The sequence below is a fragment of the Ascaphus truei genome, chromosome 2 (assembly GCF_040206685.1).
Source record: "Ascaphus truei isolate aAscTru1 chromosome 2, aAscTru1.hap1, whole genome shotgun sequence".
Taxonomy (NCBI): Eukaryota; Metazoa; Chordata; class Amphibia; order Anura; family Ascaphidae; genus Ascaphus; species Ascaphus truei.
The window spans coordinates 336,885,010-336,908,622 of record NC_134484.1 but is presented as its reverse complement, the minus strand read 5'-3'; the positions used below and the strand labels follow the sequence as shown (position 1 = coordinate 336,908,622).

Here is a 23,613-nt window from a genome sequence, read left to right as displayed (position 1 = left end):
GCTGAGCCGTGCTGAGGCGCGCTTGCACTTACCTGTGAGCCCCTACAGCCGCAATGAGAGCGGCTTTAGTAGGGGCTCGCCTACGCAAGCGCGCGGAAGCGTAGGTAATTTTTTTAAATCACGCGCTTGCCGGAGCACAGGGCCTGTCACGTGAGCGGTTCGCCCAGTGAGGGCGAACCAGTTCCGTGACGTCACTGGCCCGCCCCCGGCCTCCGCCCCCTGACTGCGCGCTGTCTATGGCCAGGGAAAGCACCTGCTTTCCCTGAGCCTCAGCGCGCCTCAGCACGCCCGCCGGAACCGTGGACGAGGCCTTAGAATTATTTGTGGCTTTATAAGCAAGTTCTGTGTGGGCTAAAGAAACAGCTCTATGGCCCTAGACGCATTTCTTTCTGTCAGAACTTAGAAATAAAATGAGAACTTTGCTAAAACCTGATTAAGGCGAGGTATACATTGCATTTTTACCCCAGTAAATTGGACGATGGAAATACTTCTGTATGATGTTACTATGGTTAGATCAATAAAGAAATGTAACTCCTTTTCTTCCTGAGGCCAGCAAAACATGGCTTTGAGATTCAGTGGCAAAGAGATAGTTGAAACTACTGTGTAAAAAAAACAAAAAACAATAAATAAGTAAAATGTAAAGAGTCGAGGGACATTTTAAAGGAAACTGTAGGTTAAAACAATGTTCTACAGCCATATTACAGTTCTATTATGTATAAGCAAGCGTATCTACTGTATGCACTTACCTCAAACCAATTTCCTCTTTGTGTCTCACTCTCTCTCTTCCCTGACCCTGCCTCGGGAGGCACGCCCTGAGAGATAAGTCCCCCAAGTTCTGCACCCCCTTTGCCGTAGGACCAGGTGCAGAAGGTTAAAGGCTCAGGAAAGACCACGAAAGCTGGATATTGTCATCCTCTCAGCTAGCAGGTTTATTGCTCTGTGAAAGTTACAGCAGAATCTCAGTAAAGCAGAGTCACATTCCATGTCCAGACTCTTTTCTCAATGCCCAGGCTAACATGGCACGCCCATGGCGGCAGCCAAAGGGTGCATGCCGTTTGTACTCTGCACTTGCCAACACCCCGAAATGGAACATTAAAGCTTCATGTTAAGTAATGACTTCAGCCAAATCTCAGATTTGGACTACTGTAACCTTGCTCTATGTTCTTTACCTATACTATTTCACACACAATTTCCGCTCTACCCCTAGCTCCCGCACTTTTGCCTCTAAACCCTCCTTCCTAATTTCCCTTTCTTTACTGTCAAATGCCTAATTTTGCAGCCATCAACTCCATCTCACATCATATCCCCATCTTTCGTACGAATTGAGCAACTCCCTGTCCTCCTCTCTCTTCCTCTCCATATCATTACTCCTATGTGGTGACATATTCCGTAACCCTTGTCCTATCCACAAAAGTCTCCTTTTGACCACACACTGCTAATCATGCCAAACTCATCCACATAACGCCTCTCCCCTCCTTTCCCCTTTCCCGTGCCCTATGGAATGTACGATCTTTCAGCAATAAACTTACAGCTATCCATGTCTCATCAATTTCCAACTCTCTCAACCTCCTAGCCATTACAGAAACCTGGCTCACCCCCTCAGACACTGCCTCCCCTTCTGCTCTTTCCTATCCTGATCTTTACCTTAGCCACACCCCTAAACCAGGAAATAGACGGGGCGATGGAGTAGGCATATTGCTTCCCCATGCTGCACATTTAACATCCTACTCCCCCTTTCCCTCTCATTCTTCAAAGTCCATGCTGTGCATCTCTTTTCCCCCCTTTCCTCCCGTGTTGCTGTCCTCTATCGTTCCCTTGAACCAACCTCTCAATTTATTTTCCACCTGGCTTCCTCTCTTCTGCCACTCTTACTGTCATCCTGAGACTTTAACATGCCTATTGACAATCCCAGTGCCACTTCAACCACCCATTTAGTCTCCTTAACCTCCTCCTATGGTGTCTCCCAATGGACACTACAGTATCTTGACCTGTTTTTCTCCCACTTCTGCTCAGTCTCTAACTCCTCTAACACACCCTTCCTTCTCTCTGATCATCACCTCCTAACCTTTAGCCTCACTCTACCTTCTGCACCCTCCATAACACCTACAGTACTTCCACACGCACATACAGTAATGTACATGCTATAACCCCCTCCAATTTTCAACATCTTTACAACCTCTCCTCCATCCAATCTCTACCCTAGCACCCTCTCTATACAACAGTACACTTTAATCAGCCCTAGACAAGATGGCACCGACACTACATGCCGCTGCCGACAATTTGTCACAATCTTTGCACACAAAATGTATCTGCTATCTCCAACGGTGCTCACGCACTGCTGAACGTTTCTGGAGTAAGTCACACTCCAAAGCCGATTTCCTCAACTATAAATTCATTTTCTCCTCCTATAGCACTGTCATTGCCAAGGAAACCTACTTTTCTTCACTCATACTTACTCTGTCATCTAACCCTTAACATATGTTCGCCACCTTTAACTCTCTTCTCTGCCCAACTGCATCTGCACCTCCTTCCTCCCTCATGGCCCAAGACCTTGCCACCTACTTCACAGACAATATGGTGCAATATTGTTTGGCTTGTTAGATTGAAACTTGAGAAATTCTTAGGATCTCCCCCACACATGGCCTCAACGGGTTAACAAACAACGTTCGTTCCAATCGCTTGTTATCTCCAATATGACTTCAGATATGGTTTCTCCGTAATCTCCCCTCGGATCTTAGATGGAGTCACTTACACTTGGTTGGTGGTGAGGAGTACACGCATTTCTCCCCACAGATACTGTAGAAAGAGTGCAATAATAATGTAAAGTATTGTATGCAATTAAGATTCAATTGATCATACATAAACAAATGTGCACACCCACTTTGTAAGCTCTTTAAAGCTTTATAAAACATAGGACAAGGTTTTGTCCTTGACTCTCTGCTATTCTCACTCTACACCTCTTTAAGGCTAAGGCCCCGGTCACGGCGCTCTAATGCGCGCCCGCGCTTTCGGCTGCGCGTTCCGGCGATTCCCCGGTCTGCAGCTCACTGCAGGAGCAGAGACCGGGGGGGGCGTGCCGGAGGAGTTACGGGGGCGCGGCCATGACGTCACCCGGCAGGTTCGCCCTCATTGGCTGAACCGCCGGGGGGTGTGCCTAGCCGCTCGACGCGAGTTCCTGCTCTCAATTCTTTTGAGAGCAGGAGTAGCTCTCGCGCGAGCGCTGCAGCCCCCCCTCGCAGCGGGCCCGGCGCCGTTTCGGGGAGGGCTCTGGTGAGCGCAGCGTCCGCCACAGCGGATGCTGCAGCATGCAGCGGGGGCAAGGCCTAATGGTGAACTAATGCAAAATTTTGGCTTTCAATATCATCTCAATGCTGCCAGCTATACCTGCCCATCCCTGACTTCTCCCTCTCTCTTATCCCGTGTCTCGCTGAAATCGCCTCCTGGATGTCCCACCGTTACCTGAAGCTTAAAATGTGCATCATTCCTCATTTTCACTCCTTAATGAAGTAATGCTGTCTGCACCTCCGAAATATCGCTAGGATACACCCTTTTCTCACTCACTCTCACTCGCCTCTTCCCGCCTTGACTACTGCACCTTCACCTAGCTGGCATTCCCCTTGTCCACGTGTCCTACCTCCAATCCATCCAAATTCTGCTACCAGACTCATCTACCTCACTCATCCTTCCACTACTATGCAAATCTGCACACTGGCTTCCCATATCCTCTAGAATGTAAGTTAAAATCCTTGTTCTGACTTACAAAGCTCTCAACGATGCCCCTCCACCCCCCTTATATCTCCGCCCTCAACCCCAAATATATCCTAAATGACATCTGTCTTTTCTCCTGCGTTATGACCTCTCACTTCCACCTACAAGACTTCTCCTGTGCTGATCCCTCACTATGGAATTCCCTACCATGCACCCTCACTCTCCCTCAGCTTTCAGATATTTTAAAACCTCCCTGAACTCATATTTTCAAGGAATCTTATCTGCCTTACCCCTAACATCCACTACCCCCTGACACTCGCCACCCATGTGTCGGTGGACAAAACTCCATGCTAACACCCAGTAACAACCTCATCCCCAAACCTTAAAGGGATCAGCTGTGCAGCTGGACCATAGTCTACCCTGAGGCATTCTCCTTCCCTCAATGAGCAGCCACTTTTGTTTCAACATTGTCCCGTTAGATTGTAAGCTCTCACAAGCAGGGACCTTATTACCGTTTCTATCTGTGATACTTGTTTGCTATGTCATTCTGTTTATGTAATTTAAAAATAAGTTGAGGGGGGGGAGGGAGGCAGGGGCAACCCCTGTGTTGTGACGCTGGAGGTGCTTGCAAGCCAGGCGTGATAGGGTTTTGGTGCGTTAAAATCTGCCAAAAAAATCTTTCATGGGTGCATTTCAATGGTCAATATTTTCCACAGGTCCCAAAAATCTGATTCTCATTGTTACATATTATATAGTGATCATTAGGGATAAGAGAATCCATACAACATCCTGATATTGATCCAGTGTTCTACCAAACATTCCTGTTTCGACATTAGGACTGCGTTTTTTTGGCTCTGTTGTCACTGGCTGCCACATAGCCTGTGACAGATTTTTACAAATAAAATGGAACAAGATCCCACAGCAAGTACGTAGGAGTGTGGCTGGGATATCACAAGGTGTTCCGTCATGCACCGGGATACAATTCCAACACTCATTAAAATTGGTATTGGATGTATGTGTTGGAATCGGTATGTCCATCAGGATCTTATCTCCATAATTGCTAAAGTGTCAAAGATCAAAGTACCTGTTCTGCACTGTTTTTGAGAGATACATTTGCAGTTAAAGATACACAGAAACAAAACCCCCAAATTCTAGCTAGAGGAGCAGTACAAATAACCATGAAGCCAAGAGATCAAAAATAAAGAATAATTAAAAATATTCTGGCGATAGGGATATTTTAATACGAACTGTCACGTACACTGCCCATGTGTATGTGAAAGGGGTTAATAAAATCCAGCTATCCAGCTGACTCAATCACCTCTCCATAGAGCACTAACTACTCCAAAACTATACCTCAACTCACTACACCCCAATTATGCTGCCACCACCAGGATTAATTTAAGGCCATAAAACCTCAGGAGTCCTCTGTCTCCCTTATGTTAGAAAAATATGTCATTAGCGCCAACTTAATTTTTTTCCGTTCTGTGCATGGACACCTGTTGGTAGTCCCACTTCTGATTTTGAGGGAAACTAATTATCAGATAGTTGCAATACAGAATATTTTTTCATATTTTATATAATTGTGAATTTTACCAGATATGAATTATCTTGCAACGGGGGGGGAGGAGGGGGAAGGGGGGAGAATCGGGAAATCTTTAATATGATGACCCTCATCACCTCCGTCTGCTGGCCACAGAGGGTTCCAGAAATGTTTACGATGTTCTTTGAAGATCACAGTGGCAGATCAGATCTCTGATATATATGTTCACTGAACACTGTCATAGATAACTTCAATGTAAACATGGTTCACTTTTGTTTTATTATTTTATTGCTCAAGCTAGATTACCCACTATAGAGGAGGTTTAAAATGAGTTAACCCCTTGGCTGCTTTAACCCATTCATCGCTCTATCGTGACACTAGCCAACACTTTCCCTAGTGTCTGTTTTAGAAGGATGTATATCATGATCTTATCATGAAGAATGTGCATTATGAACTTTATTATTAAACTGAATACTGTACTTGATTTGACCCGAGAGTGGCTAAAATATAAATATATTAACAAACTGTCGCAGGCCATACCAGCACTGAAAAGATTGCAAAATATAATGAATGTTGAAGCCCTTGGGGCTAAGTTTACAAAGCGGTGCTAAGTCATGTCAAAATATGGGTTAGAGGGTCGTGCTACCTCCATGGCAAGGACCTTCCGGCACTTCTGCTTCACATGACCTCTCTAAGGAGCGATCACGTGATGAGTGTTCAGTTCCGGGTGGATGTGACGGGCGGGCTCCCCCACACCACTTCAGTGTGGTATGCTACGGAGCACCAATTGCATAGCTAAAAAAACGAGCAGAGGGCAATGATGTATGGGTGTACGTCAAAAGGGGCCGTAGGGTGCCGCTTTTCTTAACGTACTGTACACCGTACGAAATTAGGGCACTGAAGGGGTTTAGACTTGGCACGGATTTGTAAATATGGCTTTGCAATGCATTTCACAGTGTGGACCATGGGCTCTGTGTCGAGGCAAAACGTTTGCGATTTAATAGTAACGTGCGCGGAACAGGCCAGGATCTCAGCAGGGGCCTGCAGTAAAAGGTACCAATAGGATATTGATAAAAAGGTCCAAAAGATGAAATCAGAACAGTAACAAGTGAATGTACCGCTCAGGGGTGTTAAGAGTGGGCACTAAGGGAAGAAATGTGTCAAGAGTGATAGCGGTATGGATGAAATAAAGTACAACTATGTTAATCTAATTGTAACTTTAACTGCAGTGTTCTCAAGCCTGGGAACATGATTGAAGTTATACTATAAAACCACCTGGCGCCCATTTTTTCCATCCCCCAGCCGAGACAAGGTAAATCTTATAAAGATGTCCAAAACACATCTACATTGACATGAGCTCCCTAACGAGCTGGGCAGGGAGTGTTGCATAGTTACATAGGTAGATAAGGTTGAAAAAAAGACATGCGTCCATCAAGTTCAACCTATGCTAAATATAGACGACAGATATGTTATCCTATATTTGTACTTGCAGTATATTGATCCAGAGGGAGGCAAACAGTTTGTAAAGCACAGCGTCCATTATCACCGCTACACAAAGGGGACCACGTTTTGAGGCGCAATTTTATTTTTCTTTGATACATATGGAGCACCCTTTTTTTTTTTTTACTTGGAATTGCACTACTTTTGCCTCGAAACACAATCCCTAGAGTATTTAACATATATTTTGTACATTTTTTTGTGGTAGAAGAAGCTTTAGTCCGGTGGTAAGCAGCTTGATCTAAGTTTAGGGCCACAGGAGCGGCCCTAACCTAACCGGAAAGAACCTCGTGCCTTTTTGTCACCTTTCCTGTTAAACTGTAAAAAATAAAATAAAGAAGTATAACAGTCTGCACATGTCTATACAAGGAAATCATTATAAAAAAAAAACCCTTCATACAGCATTTTAAGCAGGCTGAAGAGCCTACGGTTATCTTCTTGTGAGCCTGCCTTGCTTTTTCTTTCAATGCTTAATTTAATAGGGAGAGTGCAGAAAATGAACGCGCTCCATACATGCTCTGCAGCACATCGTTCCCTTGTTTTTTTTGAAAGGTTCCCTATTTTGGGGTAACTTCCCTACCAGCTTCCCGAAAACCATCTCCAGCAGAGTCCTTCCCTACATCAGCATCATTTCCCAGCCAGTCAGTCTCCATGACAACCAGCTAGGCTGAGAGATGTGCAGGGACCAGAGCGGAGAGGGGAACGGCAGGCGAGAGTGGTGGTGTGTGCCCCTGACGTCAGCGTCTGAGCTCATTGATAGGACAATCGGGTCTACTCCCATCTAGGACGCGTCCCAGTGCTGCTTTTATTAGAGCACGCTGCCAATGCAATCCTCTGCAGAAGCTCCTGAAACCCATTTTGTATTCCTTTTTTTATTTTATTTTATTATTTTACATTTGTGTTATTGCTATTTCTTATGAACATGTGTAGTGTGGTCTTGGCATTTCATGTGCCTCTTTGTAAATCAGAGCATGGTAAATGCAGGGAGGCCTGGCTGTGTTTCACTTGACCTCGGAACACAGTGCACCGTGCTCTGTCCGCTACAGTAAGGGACACTGACTATGCAGAAATTTATAGAAGAGGATTACTACGCGCTAGACTGGTGCTATGAAGATTGTGCAGATGGTAATGATGCTTTCTTCCTGCTGCTGGTTATGACAGAGGAAACGTACAGTATCTTGGGGAAGTACTGCATGCTTCTCTTGAATATAAGAAAAAACTGCTTTGGGAGCACATGGCTGGGTGTATGGGATTTGGCTCTTACGCCGGTTATTGGGAGAGGGATCAGTTTTCCTATGGCCGGAGAGAGTTATTTATTTATTCATAAGGATCTTGTGGATTTAACCCCAGCAGTGCCAGTGGGGACATGTTACTTGGGGAACAAATTTCCTTCTGTGCGATATGTAAATTAACCCAAATTAGAACAAGACAGGGTCACTTCTAAGAGATGAAGTACAGAGATGTCCCATGTCTGGCCAATCCTGCCGGAATCAATTTAGCTTAACTCTGTGATCGGCCATTGTGTGTTTTCAACACGTATATAATTATAGGAAGCTAAAAATGAGTGGTGAGGTATAAGCTTAGAGATCCTGTGGAAGAGGCATTCCTACAGTATAAGACCATAATGAAAAAATACACATTGACCTGTTATTCTGTCACATTTCCTTATGATTTCTTTTTATTGTAGTTTGGATTAGATATATTTATATTTGTTGTTTCTTGTTGCCAAGTGGGGGGGGCATCTGATTGAGGTTTGCAAAACACAATAATGAAACCCTACAATAATATTAAAGTATGCTTTTCCTCCATATATTTGTCTTTAAATGAGATACTTAGATTTCTGTAAGGATAAGCGTGGGTGACAAGGATAATGCTGCTATGCCCATGTTTCTTCTTGAAACGCACTTGCATGCTGCAGCCCTGGAATCACTGATCTGATGTAACATCTCTGGGAGTTGCGGGAGTGACCTGCAAAGCATTGCAGAGAAATGTCTTGCAGGATCCCCCTGCAGCGAATTGGAGTCATGGCGTTTGATGGTAACAAAGGGCATTTATGTGTCTGTTTTATGATCTGTGGTTCCTATATACAGTAGCTGAATCTCTTCATTGTGTGATAGGGGTCTGGGGCTCTTGGAAAGTGAGATGTTTTCCAGAGAGGAATAAGTCGGCGAGGACCATGTGAGGCAGCCTGTGTGCCATGCTCTTGCAGCGAACACACAATGAGACAATCCCAATCTTGGATTCTAGAATGCTGTAGTCAGAAAGGAATTTGTTGTAAAAATTCTATGCTCCTTAGATGCGATCTGCAACAAATTGGTACAGTATGAAGTAACTTGATTGGGATTGAAAAATGTAAGCAAATCCCCAAATTGAAAGCCACAATTTTTAACGTTTTTGATCATTATGGTGTGTCAGAAATGGGGACGCAGTCTTGAGTGTTTTCTGCCCTTGCATAACCTTTGAGAGCAGTGGGGTTTCCTCACAGTGCATGGCCATCAACCAAGCTCAGGCTGTCGTGTCTAGAATGATACATTAGTGGTCCTTAAGTACTGTAGGTTAATGACTGTACAGGTGGTACCTTAATCCAGGGGAGCGTAAACTTTTGCATCTGTGCCCCCCCCTGCCTTTCCTCCTCTGCTGCTCGCGCCCCCCTTACCTTGATGCAGCGTCAAATGACGCAGTGGGGTCATTTGACGCGTGTGACGTCACATGACCCCATGGCATCATTTGACGCCGCGTTGCCATGGAGATGAGTGACGCCGGCAGAGTCAAGGTAAGTTTTTAGAGTTGCAAAGGCCTCACGCAATCCCCTGGCATTTAATTTAAATGCATTTTGCTCTCTAGTAAAGCAATGATCCTTGCGTAAAACGCCCCTATTACCTGAGAGGTTAATCTATTCATTTTGGTTTTTTTAAAGCGTTCTGAGAGCTAGTTGTGAGGACGGGCTGAAGTTGTTTTGGTAGCCTGCAAGAACGCAAACATTGAATGCTTAGCAATGATTTATGTTGAGAACATTTGTGTATTCGCCTGCCTGCAGGTGTGAGTTGATGTCTTTAGTTGTTTGCTTTCCAGTGTGTTACCAACAATCAGATAGGGGGTATTACCTGAATCAAGAAGTCCTAATTTTGTGGCCTGCAATTAGAAACACTAACACTGCTATAGTCTTGTTGTAAATAACATGATCTTGTGTGACTTGGGAAATCTAAAAGAAAAAAAAAAGGCCCCTGATGAATGCACTCTGTACAGTAGTATGGAATTATTTATACATGAAAGCCATTTTAATAATTTGAATCTATTAGACATACATATAAAAATAAGTAATATATACACAATAATGTTTGCAATATTTCTGAGTTAGTGCAATCACCTCACCTTAATTGAATTGGTGATAATTACTTATTTGGCACTAACACTTCTTTACATAAACTCCAAATTCATTAATTGAATATGGAGCACAGAAAGTAACCCCTTTGAAACAGCCAAATTAGAGGCCAAATAGGGGTGCAGTCAAACAAATGGTGTTGAAATTACTAATCATAATGCGCAAATAAAAATAAATGTATGTATGTCTTATAGATTGGCAATAGATTCACCGTACCAATTAATTTATTTTGTATCAAATTCATAATAAAATGGTTTTAATGTATAAATAATTATATACTACTACTCAGAGTGCATTCATTAGGGACCTTTTTCTTCTTTTATTTTTGTTCATGATTACTTTGTCCTTATTGCATTGTGTTTTTTATATTTAATTTTGATTTATATAAGCTGATGCGAGAGTTCCCCCCCTCCTCCCCATCCGCCCTTGTTTGAATATTGGGAAATCGAATCTGTTTTATCTATAGGTGATTATATAATGAGCCCTTGCACATTTGGTGGGGGCTTTGAGTTGCAGTTTCTCTTTACGTATAAAATACTATTAAAGGGCAGTCCTGCCTGAGATTAATTTATGCAGTTCATTGTGTTAGAAACCTACATTATACGTGTGTAGGGCTATTTTTGCATGGGAACTTAAAGGAATGTGCCACTATTTTTTACAGATAAACAAAATACTATAGGAATTATGAAATTGTTGAATGAGTTGGGAGGTGCTAAATGTTTTTCTGCCACAGTACCATATTTAGTGTGGGTGGGAGGGGGGGGAGTTAATTGTAGTTTAGTCATATTTTGTTTGTTGGTGACATCTGATCGAGGTTTGCAGAACACAATAACAAAACCCTACAATAATACTACAGTACCCTTTTTCTCCAAATGGTTGACTTTAAATTAACCGCTTGCATCATGCCATTGCTTCATTAACTGGATAGAGGAAGCAGTATTCTTAATACCTCTTCCACCTCCCAAAAGTGGTTATTGGGCAGTGGACTGCTTATATTGCCAATAGAGTTTTTAGGTACAGCATGTACAATCATTTTCTTTCAATTAAAGGAGTAAACTCCTCTTAAAATATTCTCCATGCTTTTAAAATAATGCCTAAAGAAGGTTGCACTTGTTGCTACTTTTTGTTTGTGTGGTTGCTATGGCGTTCCCAAGCAACCATTTTATACTACCACAGAAACCCTGTTTTTCAGCCGGCAACTCAGGAATGTAAAATAGCACAGAAAAAAATGTAAGCAGTTACAAAGTGTTCAAATAAAGATTTAAATATCAAACAATCCGATTAATTTAAAATAATGCGCTTCATGTTTTCCCTGTGTGCTGCTGTACAACTGTCAGTTGTTGATGTCTGTGACAGGGTCAGTTTGGTAACAGCTGTGGTGAGTGGTTAAGAAAAAAGTTGTGTGTGCTGAACACAAGCATTATAAGTGAAACTTCTTTGTGTTTTGTCACAGAAATTGTATTGGCGAAGGGGATGTTTTTAATTAAACGATTGAGATTTTACAGTATCATTTATTTTTGTGTTGAAATTTCCATACAATCACTTTGAATACATGATATAATTGACTTATGATAACTAAAGTAATATACATATATTTTGGATTGTAAAGTATCTACAGTAAATGCCGTTATTCTCAAAAGTCATGCGCCGAGGCCTGCGGACCCTTCTGCTCATGCGCTGGGTCCGGTGGACATGACATCACTTCCAGTATGCATTTTCGTTACAACCAATGAGATTTATCCCATCAAAATAATAATAGGAAAATAAATAAAAAGGGCAATTTTAATATAAAGTTTTTTTTTCTTTTGAGACTCCTTTAGCAGTGATGTTGCTTTGTATTTTTGTATTAGAAATTTATGTGAAATTTATGTGAAATTACATTGATGTACATATGATGTAATGCCTGTAATTTCCTGTAATTTCCTGTACCTTATTATTATTTGTTATTGTATAGCGCTGCTAGTTTTACGTAGCGCTTTACAGAGACATTTTGCAGACACAGGTCCCTGCCCCGTGGAGCTTACAATCTATGTTTTTGGTGCCTGAGGCACAGGGAGATAAAGTGACTTGCCCAAGGTCACAAGGAGCCGACACCGGGAATTGAACCAGGTTCCCCTGATTCACACTCAGTGCCAGTCAGTGTCCTTACTCCCTGAGACACTCCTGCCCATAATAATTTACTTTACCAACTTGCCCCATGGCAGCTCCCTGTTCTATTTTTCGATGTACAGTACATAACATCAATACGCAGCCCAAACACGGACATCACATCAACAATTGAGCTCTATTCATTTCAATGGCGCTAAACCGTTCTCCAAAGATTGAGAAGCATCTCCACAGTTTAATTGAGTCTCAAATTTGGTTGACAATGTAACCAGCTGAGATCAGCCAGGGTTGGAGCATTATATGCGCCCCCCAACTATGCATAACATATTTATGCATACATGCAAACGTCAGGCGTAAAGTAACTTAAACATTTAATATAAATGTCACCACTATCTGCAGTTTAACTATAAACACTTCCTAGTGACCTGGCATTTCTTTTTCCCTTTGGTTCAAATGTACAGGTTTAGGTTTACGTAGTAGGTTTATTTGTAGTTTTTGTGATGGGCTATTGGGTTGCTTCTTAAGTCCATATTCATAAACACACCTTATTAAAGAGTTTTTGTTTATATACAGTAATTATGTTCAAGCTGCCGTTTAAAAAAACAAAAACAAAAAAAACATTCAATATGTGCATCAATACAATCTGCACACTGACAAGTGATTAGCTAAGATGCCAATCAATCTGTTCTCCTGTAATCGATCGCCAAATCGGGGGTTATTTATTTCACTGTTAGGGCTGCACAAGAGTGACCAGGCAGGCACTAGATACAATTAAGCCCTACCCTCTCCAGTAGTGCACCAATAGTCCGAGCCTGTTTCAGAAGAGGAATGGGGTGTGACTTTGTAAATGGTTTCTATAGAAACAAAAATACTTGTTACATTAGAATACATTCAAAATGTCTGTCTATTATTATTATTTTTTTTAAAACTACATGTATTTTCTCATAGTACAGAACTGATTTTATTAAAAAAATAAAAAATAAAATAAAACACACGTAGGATATTGCTTGATTTGCAGCTTTAAAATACATTTCAACAGTGTCATGGGAGACCAGAACTTTTAACACCTTTACCACCGGGATCACCATCACCAGAATAGTTGAATAAATGAAAGTTTATTCTGGAAAGCCAGCAAACACACAAAACACACAAAACACACAAAACACACAAAACACTCAAAACACTCAAAACACACAAAATACACAATCACAATGTACACTCACCAACTGGGGCCTGGGGGGGAAGAATCTAGCCTCAACTAGGTGCAGGGGCCTGCTTCAGTAGGCTTGCCCTGAACAGCTTTTTGTCCCGCTTCTCAGTACTATTCACCCAATAGCACTTTCAAAAAACCCGCCAGCCGTGTCTCCGATCAACTCCCAAACTCCTCTGGTGCTCTGATCGGCCGTGCCTCTTACATAGGCCTCGATCGCCTATACTTTTCAGGGAGCAGAGGCCGCTGACCAATCAGAGCCCAGATTGTGACAGTGCAGTCAATCGGAGGACGAGGGTCGTCTGGCAGCACCAATCCGAGGAGGGGGCCGGCTTAGGCACTCTGAACTGCCCCTCGAGGAGAGTGCTGCTGCCAAGCGGGGAATTCGAACTGACAAATGTGAATCATGCCTACGGGACTAAGACCCGGCAACAGTTCCCTTGGCCAGCCCCATACCTCCGGCTGGGTAGGCGTCTTAGCGTCTCGAGTGAACAAAGGCTCTGCACCACCAAGAGCCAGTTTCCTGACCTGCTTATCAGCCCTTCCCCGCTTACCATTGTGCTGGTACGCACGCCGCTCCCAGCCTCTGTCACGAGCCAGCATTTTTCTCTGTGGCAGCCCAGCTAAGTGAATTACTTGGTCTGCATGCAGAGAAATGCTGACAACACAAATTACATATTGGCTTGCTAACTCTGCGGGGAACATGCCAACATAGGGAATAAAAGTGCTTTTTATTATACAGTCCCCGTTCCTCAAGTCATACAGTTTTCCCCCTTACAGATATCACACAGTGACATAGCTCTCATCTGTTACGTACAGATGAGCCTCACATAGGAGGCCATTACACAAGGTTTTGGGGCAGCCAGCCGGGCTTCACCTTTATTATGTGAGGCTGACTACCCCTACTGTAACTAACAGTTTCTACAGTTGTGTGACAGTCACCCAATGATTGTTATTACTATTATGTTAACTTTAAGGAGGATTACATAATTAAACCCTCCAATATCCATACAATACAGATTTCTAGCTAAAATTGTGTTTTGTTGTTGCATTTCTTTCTTCAAACAAATATATCATTCCCTTACACTGCAGTAAGTAGTGGTAGTTTTCTAGGGCGTCTTAATCATTGTTATTCTGACATTGTTAAAGAACCATATTAATCAACTGACGAGCTTTAGTGGTTGTATGGTTATATTTCTGTTTTAAGACAAGTGCAGAGAAAACATGTCGTGTTCTTAGCACAAGGCGATGGCACTTCTAGATATACAGTGAGTGCAGTAATTCAGATAAAATTATACAGTACGTCCTTTCAGTGTTTTTTTTTTGTTGTACTTGGAAAATCTGCCCAGCCTATGCATTCATAATGAGTCTATTTATTTTGTCTGGTGCACACCTTAAGGTCCTATGGAAAGGGGTTATTTTTTGTTCTCAAAAGGCACCAAAGTGTTGCTACTCGTGCTCGTGCTCTTTGCTATCGGATATTTCGAGGACTTGGCCCTTTCACTTGGTGCTTTCCAATCTCGCCCCCCCCCCCCCCCCCCCCTCAAGCCTAAAAACCACAGCTTCCACTTTTTGACTACTTTTAAAATAAAGGCAAGCGGTCTGCAGCCTGGCAGAGAGGCAATTCTCTATTGTATGACTTTACCTGCATGGTTACGTGTGAGATAATGCATGGTTACTGTGCGACAAATGATGTAATCTTGTCTACCAGCTTGTTTTAATGATTTTCCCAGTCTGCTTTGTCACCTTTTTAAAGAGGCCGTCCTGGCGACACTTAAAAAAAAAAAAAATTAGGATTGAGACAGGGGGTCTCCGGTGCTGAACTACGTTGATTTCAGCTCCGGGAACCTCCTGTTTCCCGGGATACTTATCTCGAAAGGGGATGCCAGTAGGAGCCCCGGGTGAGCGATCAATATGGCGGTTTAAATGTCACATAGGAAGCCTCAACATCATCCCGTGTGTCTTTCTATTGGCCCGCGTGACGCGTGAGCTTTAAACTGTGCATAAATAGTGGCAGCACCTACGGAGGAAATTATCTTGGGAAGCAGAGGGTCCCTGGAACGGAAATCAACATGGTTCAGCTCCACAGACACCCTGCTTCAAACCTATTTTTTTTATTGTAAACGAAGGAACCGGTGTCATCACTAGTGCGGCTTTTAAGGGGCAATCCAACATAGTCGGCCAGTTAGATGTTTGGGGGCCTGTGAATGAGTAACTGACTGTCAATGTCAAATGTTTTTGTCAAGTGTTTTTAAAAATATATATATATATTTTTTTAACCCTTTTCCAACCCAATCCTGATCAGAGAACCAATCAAGGAAAGGGAGGTAGGGGGAGACTCTGGCTGCACAAGAACTTGCATATACTGTAGTGACATCGCACAAAAGGGATTTGAGTAAAAAAAATGGCATCCATTACCCAGATGAAACCTCTTAAACATGTCACTGGATTTAGTTCACTTCGGTTGTAGGAAGATTTGCCCCCCCTTTTTCCCCCCTCATTGTTCTTTTTATTGATTTTCTAACATTGCTGGTAAACATGACCGATTTCAACACATCTTTACAATTTTCCATGTTTAATTTACACTTAAAAGAAAAAAATATATATAAGTAAAAAGGTATAAATCAGATGCTCAAACTTAACTCAAAAATACAAAAATACACAATTTTTAAATTATATAATGAACTCACAGAATGTACAAAATATAACTTTAGTCAGACACATATTACAGACGTTGGGTTCGGATATACTGTTCTCCTGTCTTGATACCTGTTTAACCTGGTTCTTTTCTCCCTCTGTTTACCTCATCAATGACCTTGTGCAATTTGTCGCAAGAGACTCCAGGATGTGTGTGCTAAAGCCTGATATATTTGTCTTTTTCACTCTGTGGTAGGGGGTCAATAAAGGGTTCCCATTTTGTAAAAAAAAATCTCATTTTTTTGTTCCTTATTGGTCTTTGTTTCCATTTTATCTAAGGTCATTAGCTGTGTGAGAGATGTTTTAACCGTTTCCAAGTTTGGAAGGTCATACTGTACTTCACCCATTGCACCATTATAGACTTTCTAGCTGCTAAGAGTATAATTTCAGCAATCATGGGATTCCTGAGTCCCCATTAACTTCTTTCCACCCCTCCATGTTCCCAAATAAAACCGATAGAGGTTCCTTCACAGTTAGCACTTTTGTCATGTCACGTATATATAGTAGAACCTGGTCCCACAAATCGGATATACACGGGCATTCACATAGGCAGTGTTTGGATCCGCTTTAATAAGCAGACATTTTGGGCATTTATTTTGATCCTTTTCTATCTGTTTATATTCGATATCAAACGCATAATATGCTCTATGTATTAATTTAAATTGCAATTCCCTCCATGTCTCTGATATAATTATTATCCTGGTTCTACCCAATCCTACCAGCAAAGAGTCAATCTCCGTTATTTCTGGGAAGTCCTTGTTCCACTTGGCTGCCACTTTTTGCAATTGCTTGCCATAGTCTTTATCTCGGATCCAATCATATAATTCAGAGATCGAATACGTAATATTATTTTCAGTCCTAAAGTAGCTATCAAACATGTTGTTTTCTAATATCTCTTTCTTATAGTTTTCTAGACTTTTACAGTAATGTATGATCTGCATGTAGGTGAAGTAGTGAGATTGTGGGAATTCCTTCAGTTGCCCCTTTTTAAGAGTTTAGGAAGCAAATTATTCTTAAAATGTTCGATATACTGTATACTGTAGGGACTGTTACGTACTGTTCTACTTTATTGTTTTTTGTTTTTTTTAAGTTATTTCATGTAATCCAATCAAACATAATTCACATACATTTCTATTAGAATGTGTATTACACACTTCGACTATATGGGCAGCAAAATCCTTATTTTATATACAGTATAGTAAGCAAAATACATTTGTTATCCATCTAAGCATTTGGAGTGATACATAATAATACAAACAAATAATAATTTATTGAATGGTGACTATAGTAGAAGCTGTTGCTAAATACAGAGAATACACTAGGTGATTGCATGTCTCCCTATAGGGGTTATACCCACCACAGCTGTGACATTCTGTCCTCTGACATTAAAGATTCCACACATTTCAGTCAGCTGGGGCACGGACTGCTTGGTTACCAATGTCCAAACAATGAAAGTGTTGGCATGCAATTCTGCAACCAGACTTGCATGAAGCTCAGGCAGCTGCAGCCAGCCCTCCTTTCTCTGTCTCCTTCCCCTGTTTGCGTCTCCTTCCAGTGCCAACCTGTAACTCAACGAAGTCAGAAGCACGGAAATAGTTCTGAACAAATGCAGAACTTTTTGCTTCAATGTGAACACACAGCCTATTTAGGGCAGTTACAACCACATTTCCATACCATTGTTGTTATCATTGTTGCTACTTTTTTTCATAAACGTACAGTGCTTTTAAACCAATAATTAGAGCTGTACAAAATGAAATAGTGATAGATGAGCACAATGTTATGATAAACACTTATGTTATGACTTCATTTTAGCGATCGGAGAGGTGTTACTTTAACCCTTAAAGAGGTAAGCCAAGCGTCACTTAAAAACAAAAAATTTTTTTTTTTGTTTTAATATATTCCGCCCTTGATTACCTTTATTGAAAACGAATTACCTAAGCTGCCAATCAGTTTGTTCTCCTGTGATCAATCAGCAAAGATCCTGCGTCCTGGAGTTCACTAAATGGCTGCCTTTCAGTTTCAATCAATTCTTCAGTCAGTGTAACTCAGCAGCTACAATGTATTCTTATATTACTAAGGAAACATTATCTATCGACACAGTTTGCAGCTCCAACTGCTGGGAACATGGGCAACAAATTATCCCAAACAGGAAAGTGTGGCAACGATCTTGCACTGCTGGGGAGGTGTGCTAAAACCTGCTATAGAAATCAAAGGATGCTCAGTATATTAAAATGGCTTTAAGAGTTGAATTAAAATAAATACATAATGTAAGTTTTATCTCATACTACAGAACTGATTTATTAAAAAAAACAAAAAAAAAAAACACGTGTAGGATATTGCCATGAATTGCCAAGCAGCTCGCCCACGCGTCCCCACATTTTACATAGTGGGTGAGCAAATAGCATCCCAATCACATTGCAGGTACCAGCACATAGAAAAAGATAGCACTGCTGTTTTCTTGTGCGGAGCACAGGCTGTTAGCTGGTCCTTTTCAGTGTGCTCACTGGTGGAGTTGCCATATGTGCAGTTGGTTCATCTGCACCAGGATCCTGGCTGTGTAGGAGCCCATCCTCCCGGCTGTTCTGCAGGGTCGGCTACCTTGGTGGGCTCCGTCCATCCACTCTTGGGTTCCCAATCCTCAATTAAGGTAGAGGGGGCGCTGGAAGAGGGCAGTGAGAAAGCATGGTTTGGGAGATAGCATGGTTGGAGATGGCAGGGAGAAAGCATGGTGAGGGAGAGAGTATGGTTTGGGAGAGAGCATGGTTTGGGAGGGAGAGAGCATAGTTGGTGAGGGATGGGGCAGGGAGAGAGCATGGTGAGGGAGAGGATGGTGAGGAGGGAGCATTGCATACTGTTTATTTTGTAAAGAGTTTGTTTCCTAGGGGGTCCCAGCTCTTATGTTTACACTGGGACCCACAAATCCCAAGTTCCGTCCCTATGTGTGGTTACTAAGGCTTATGATATTTCAATCTCCATAGTTAGAATTTTACTAATACAGTAATATGTGATTACCGAAAGAAGAAAAATGTACATTTGTAGTCAATGTCTAACAAGACCATCGGCTTGTATGTCAACCTATTTAGTTTCAGCAGCCATTTTAATTTTCCTGCAAGGCAAATCTCTGCAATTCAACTGCAGAAAGTAATACGGATTTCACAATGGTAACTAGAAAATAAATATCTTTTTTTTTTTTTTTAATTTTTGTATTTTTTTATAAATAGTGGGTAGAGGGCATTGCTGTTTTAACTCTGACTGCCACTGGTCTTCAACGATCTCAACCACGGGATCTCTTGGTGTTCACCCCTTGTGGCGTTCAGGGTGTGACTTGGGACGCTCAAAAGGTTAAGGTTGCTGCCAGAGTGAAGCAAAGCGCGCGCTCGCGCTCGGCGCGTTCAGAGTGATAACTCTGCGCTCATCCAGGGAGAGGGTGCGTGCCCGTGTGCTTGCTGATTGGCGAGACAGCCACATTTGATTTGGCTGCTCACTGATGCGTCACGCGAGCGAACCAACTCCGTGACGTCATGGCTGCGCCCCCTGACCCACCGCCCCACCCGCACAATCGGTGCTTTAAGGCAATCTGATTGCGCCCTGTGCGGACGCCTCCTTGCGGTCTCCTTCACCATGGACTCAGCCTTAGGCTTCGTCCATGGTTCTTGCTGGCGTGCGGAGGCGCGCTGAGGCCGAGGGAAAGCGGGTGCTTTCCCTGACCTTAGACAGCGCGCCGTCCGGGGGCGTGTCGGGGGCGTGTCCGCGGACGGGACAGTGACGTCACGAAGCTGGTTCGCCCTCATTGGGCGAACCGCTCACGTGACCGGCCCTGCACTCCGGCAAGCGGGAAAATGTAACATTTTCCTAAGACCTACGCTTCCGCAAGCGCGCGGAAGCGTAGGCGAGCCCCTACTGAGGCCTCGTTCAGGGTGCCAGCTGCAGGACTCGGAGGGAGGGCGGGAGGGAGGCAGTGCTGCAGTTTGCTGGGCGATCTGTGTTTATCCCCCAGCAGACTTTTCAGCGTTGGGGAGGGGGCGGGGTTACACACAGCAGGGTAAGTATCCAAGTTGCAGTCATGAAATCATTCTGACGAATGATTTCAGTGGCTGCCTAGGTCCCTGTGACGCTGCTGCAGCTCCAAAAAACGAAATTTTCGTTTATTGAAACTGTAGTCAGCTTCAACTCCTGGCTTAGGAGACAGGGCGGTTGCTACCCTCACAACCAGTATTCAAATTGAATACTTTGTTTCTCATGGCAGCACGCATGGCAGCACGCCCTCCCTCCGAAGCCAGCACCCTGAACGATGCCTAAAGCCTCTCTCATTGCTGCTGTAGGGGCTCAGTGCCGAGCGGAAGCGCGCCTCCGCCCGCAAGCACTAAACATGGACGCGGCCTTAAGCTGTATGTTGCAGCCGAGTGTAATAGAACATACCTGTTCTGCTGCATTATTGCCAGCAATGACTGAGGTAAACTGTATGCAGACAGCACATGGTGATTGCTATGCACTGATTGTATGTAAATCCTTTGTGTCTACCCATCTCTTTAATGGGCTGTCAGCCTGACTTAACCCTTTTATTTCCAGAAGGTCCTGCAAGGCATTACTTTAGCAATGCATTTTGAAGCAGTGCAGGGGTGAAACTGGCAATGACACCATTCACCAAGACTAAGACATTATTTTCATGCTGCGCTGTTACATGGATCAGACGTCTGTGCTGCCACAGTGATAAGGCTGAGAGCTTTAATCCATGCTACTGGCAGATGAAGCTAAAATAAGGATTTTTTTTTATGTATTTCAGTGTGGCACAGAGTAACTGTGATTTGATGTATACAGTGGCGAGAAAAAGTTTGTGAGCCCCTTAGATGTTAACATATTTAAAAAATGAAATGTTATTAGACCTTAATCTAAGTTCAATTAATAGATAAAGATAACCTGATCAAACAAATGACACAAAAACATGATACCTTTTTAACATGTATTTATCCACAAATGATTCAACATTCAATCCTGTGTAAAAAAGTATGTGAACCTTTAGATTCAGTACCTGGTGGCACACCCATGAGCAGCAATGACTTCATCTAAGCATTTCCTGTAACTGCTGGTCAGTCTCTCTCATCGGTTTTTAGGCATTTTGGCCCATTCCTCCTTGCATGGACAGCTCGCTTCAGGTCCTGCTACAACATGTCGATGGGGTTTAGGTCCCGACTTTGACTAGGCTATTCTAAAATCAAGAATGTCTTCTTCTGCAGCCTTTCTTTCGTAGATCTGCTTGTATGTTTAGGATCATTGGTTTGCTGCATGACCCACTTTTGCTTCAATTTCAGCTCACGGGTGGATAGTCTGACATTCTCCTTAAGAATCTTCTGATACAATGCAGAATTCATGATTGTGTCATTGATGACAAGCTGTCTGGGTCCTGAGGGAGCAAAGCAGCTCCAAACCATCACACTCCCACCACCATGCTTGATGGTTGGGATGAGGTTCTTCTGTTCGAATGCAGTGTTGTTTTTCTGCCAAACATAGCGTTTCTCATCAAGGCCAAAAAGTTCTACCTTTGACTCGTCTGTCCAGAGAACATTGTTCCAGAAGGCTTGTGGATAATCTATGTGCTCTTTGGCGAACTTCAGACAGGCAGCAGTGTTTTTTTTAGAGAGCAGTGGTTTCCTCCTGGCGAGCCTTGCATGAACACCCTTCTTCACTCTATTTCTGATAGTTGAGTCATGAACACTCACAGCCAAGGCGAGAGTGGCCTGCAGATCTTTGGTTGTTACTCTGGGCTTCTTTGTGAATACCTGGTTGATTTGCCGGTTTGTTCTTGGAGAGATTTTGGAAGGACGACTGCTCCCGGGTAGAGTGACTGACTGTGGTCATGAAGTTTCTGCATTTGTAGACTATCTGTCTGACAGTGGATTGGTGGAGCCCTAAATCCATAGAAATTGTTTTGTTACCCTTTGACTGATGAGCATCAATTACTGCTTTTCTGAGGTCCTCAGAGATTTCTTTTGATCATGTCATGATGTGTTTCGACACACCTGTATGGCGAAGACCAAACTAGCAACATTTCTGATCTTTATATAGGGTGGTGTCTCCCAAATACACACCTGAATATCTACCTCATTATTTAAACACAGAATTCTAATTATCCCCTTTAATTTAGCTGATAAAACTACGGTTTCACTTATTTTTCCACATACCCCGACTCTTAATTACTCATTGTTTGTCTAATTCAAACAAATCAATTAGTTTCAAAAGACATTGAATTGGTTACTTTTAACCCTACGGGATATTTAAGAAGGTTATCATGGAAAAACTATGGAATTTCTGTTATTATAATTGGGGTTCACAAACGTTTTCTTGCCACTATATATATGTATATGTAATTTTTTCGTTCAGGACTTATGCATTAAACTCATTTTAATGCCAGGCACTGGCTTTCCTTATCAGAAATTCCAGTATCCGCAAAGTTCAGAATTGGAGCATAACCACATGGCCTTAATTAGCACCCACATTAGGAAATATTTTAAAAAAATTTTTATGTTGGCCACCAGTAACATAATTGCCATGTCGGTAAATAAGGAGAATGTTCCCCTCTTCCATTAGTTCAATGTCAATAACTTGGCTGGTACCCATATTTCGTCCTCAAGATACCCATCCCAACATAGATAAATATTTCCTAGAAACAGGCTCTCTTGGTTTCAACAGGAGGTTGTGCTCTGCAGTCTAGGAAACCACTTGAAGCAACCTAGTAAAAAAATATATGAACAAAAAACAAACAAAAGCGCAAGCTCCATAGCACGTAACTGAGTAAAAAATAAGGTACATTTATTTATTTGTGTTATATGTATGTATATATATATATATATATATATATATATATATATATATATATATATATATATATATATATATATATATACACACACACACACAGTGGTTGACAAATAACCAAAAAATCTACTCGCCACCTAGTACCAAACGTGTGCTGCTTGGGCCAATATTTACTCGCCCGGGGGTTAAATCCACTCGCCCGGGGCGAGCAAATGTATAGGTTTGTCGAACACTGTATATATATATATATATATATATATATATATACACATATATATATACATATATATACAGGCAGTCCTCAATGCGTTACTCAAATTGGCGTTGGATAGCGAAACGTTGTAAAGCGAAACACGTTTTCCCATAGGAACACTGTTTAAATGTAAGGTTCCGTTCCTGAAGGAATTTTTTATGCTAAAATATACAAAATATTTTACGCAGACAATAAGATATGCAGCACACACATAAAATATATAGTGCATATACTGTATTATATATATATACTATAACATAATGTATAATATAATATAAAAGTATAATATATTATATAGTAGAATATATACACAAACAACTTTGCAAAGCGTCATAAGAGCGTTGGATAAGCCGTTTTGGCGTTGTAAAAATGAACATAGGTATGCATTGCATAGCGTTGGATAAGCC

At 42.2% G+C, this 23,613-nt stretch overlaps 1 protein-coding gene across 4 annotated transcripts in view; it reads left to right on the top strand.

Moving 5' to 3' along the window:
- Positions 1-23,613, top strand: part of TRAK1 (trafficking kinesin protein 1) — a 162,969-nt gene that overhangs the window by 51,341 nt on the left and 88,015 nt on the right. Inside the window, exon 1 of one of the 4 annotated variants that reach the window (XM_075586689.1) lies at positions 7,560-7,870. The exons of the other annotated variants lie outside the window; for them this stretch is intronic. Coding sequence (XP_075442804.1) covers positions 7,807-7,870 — 64 coding nt within the window. The 5' untranslated portion in view covers positions 7,560-7,806. Of the gene's footprint in view, positions 1-7,559; positions 7,871-23,613 lie in introns of those variants that run through there. 4 annotated transcript variants of the gene reach the window in all.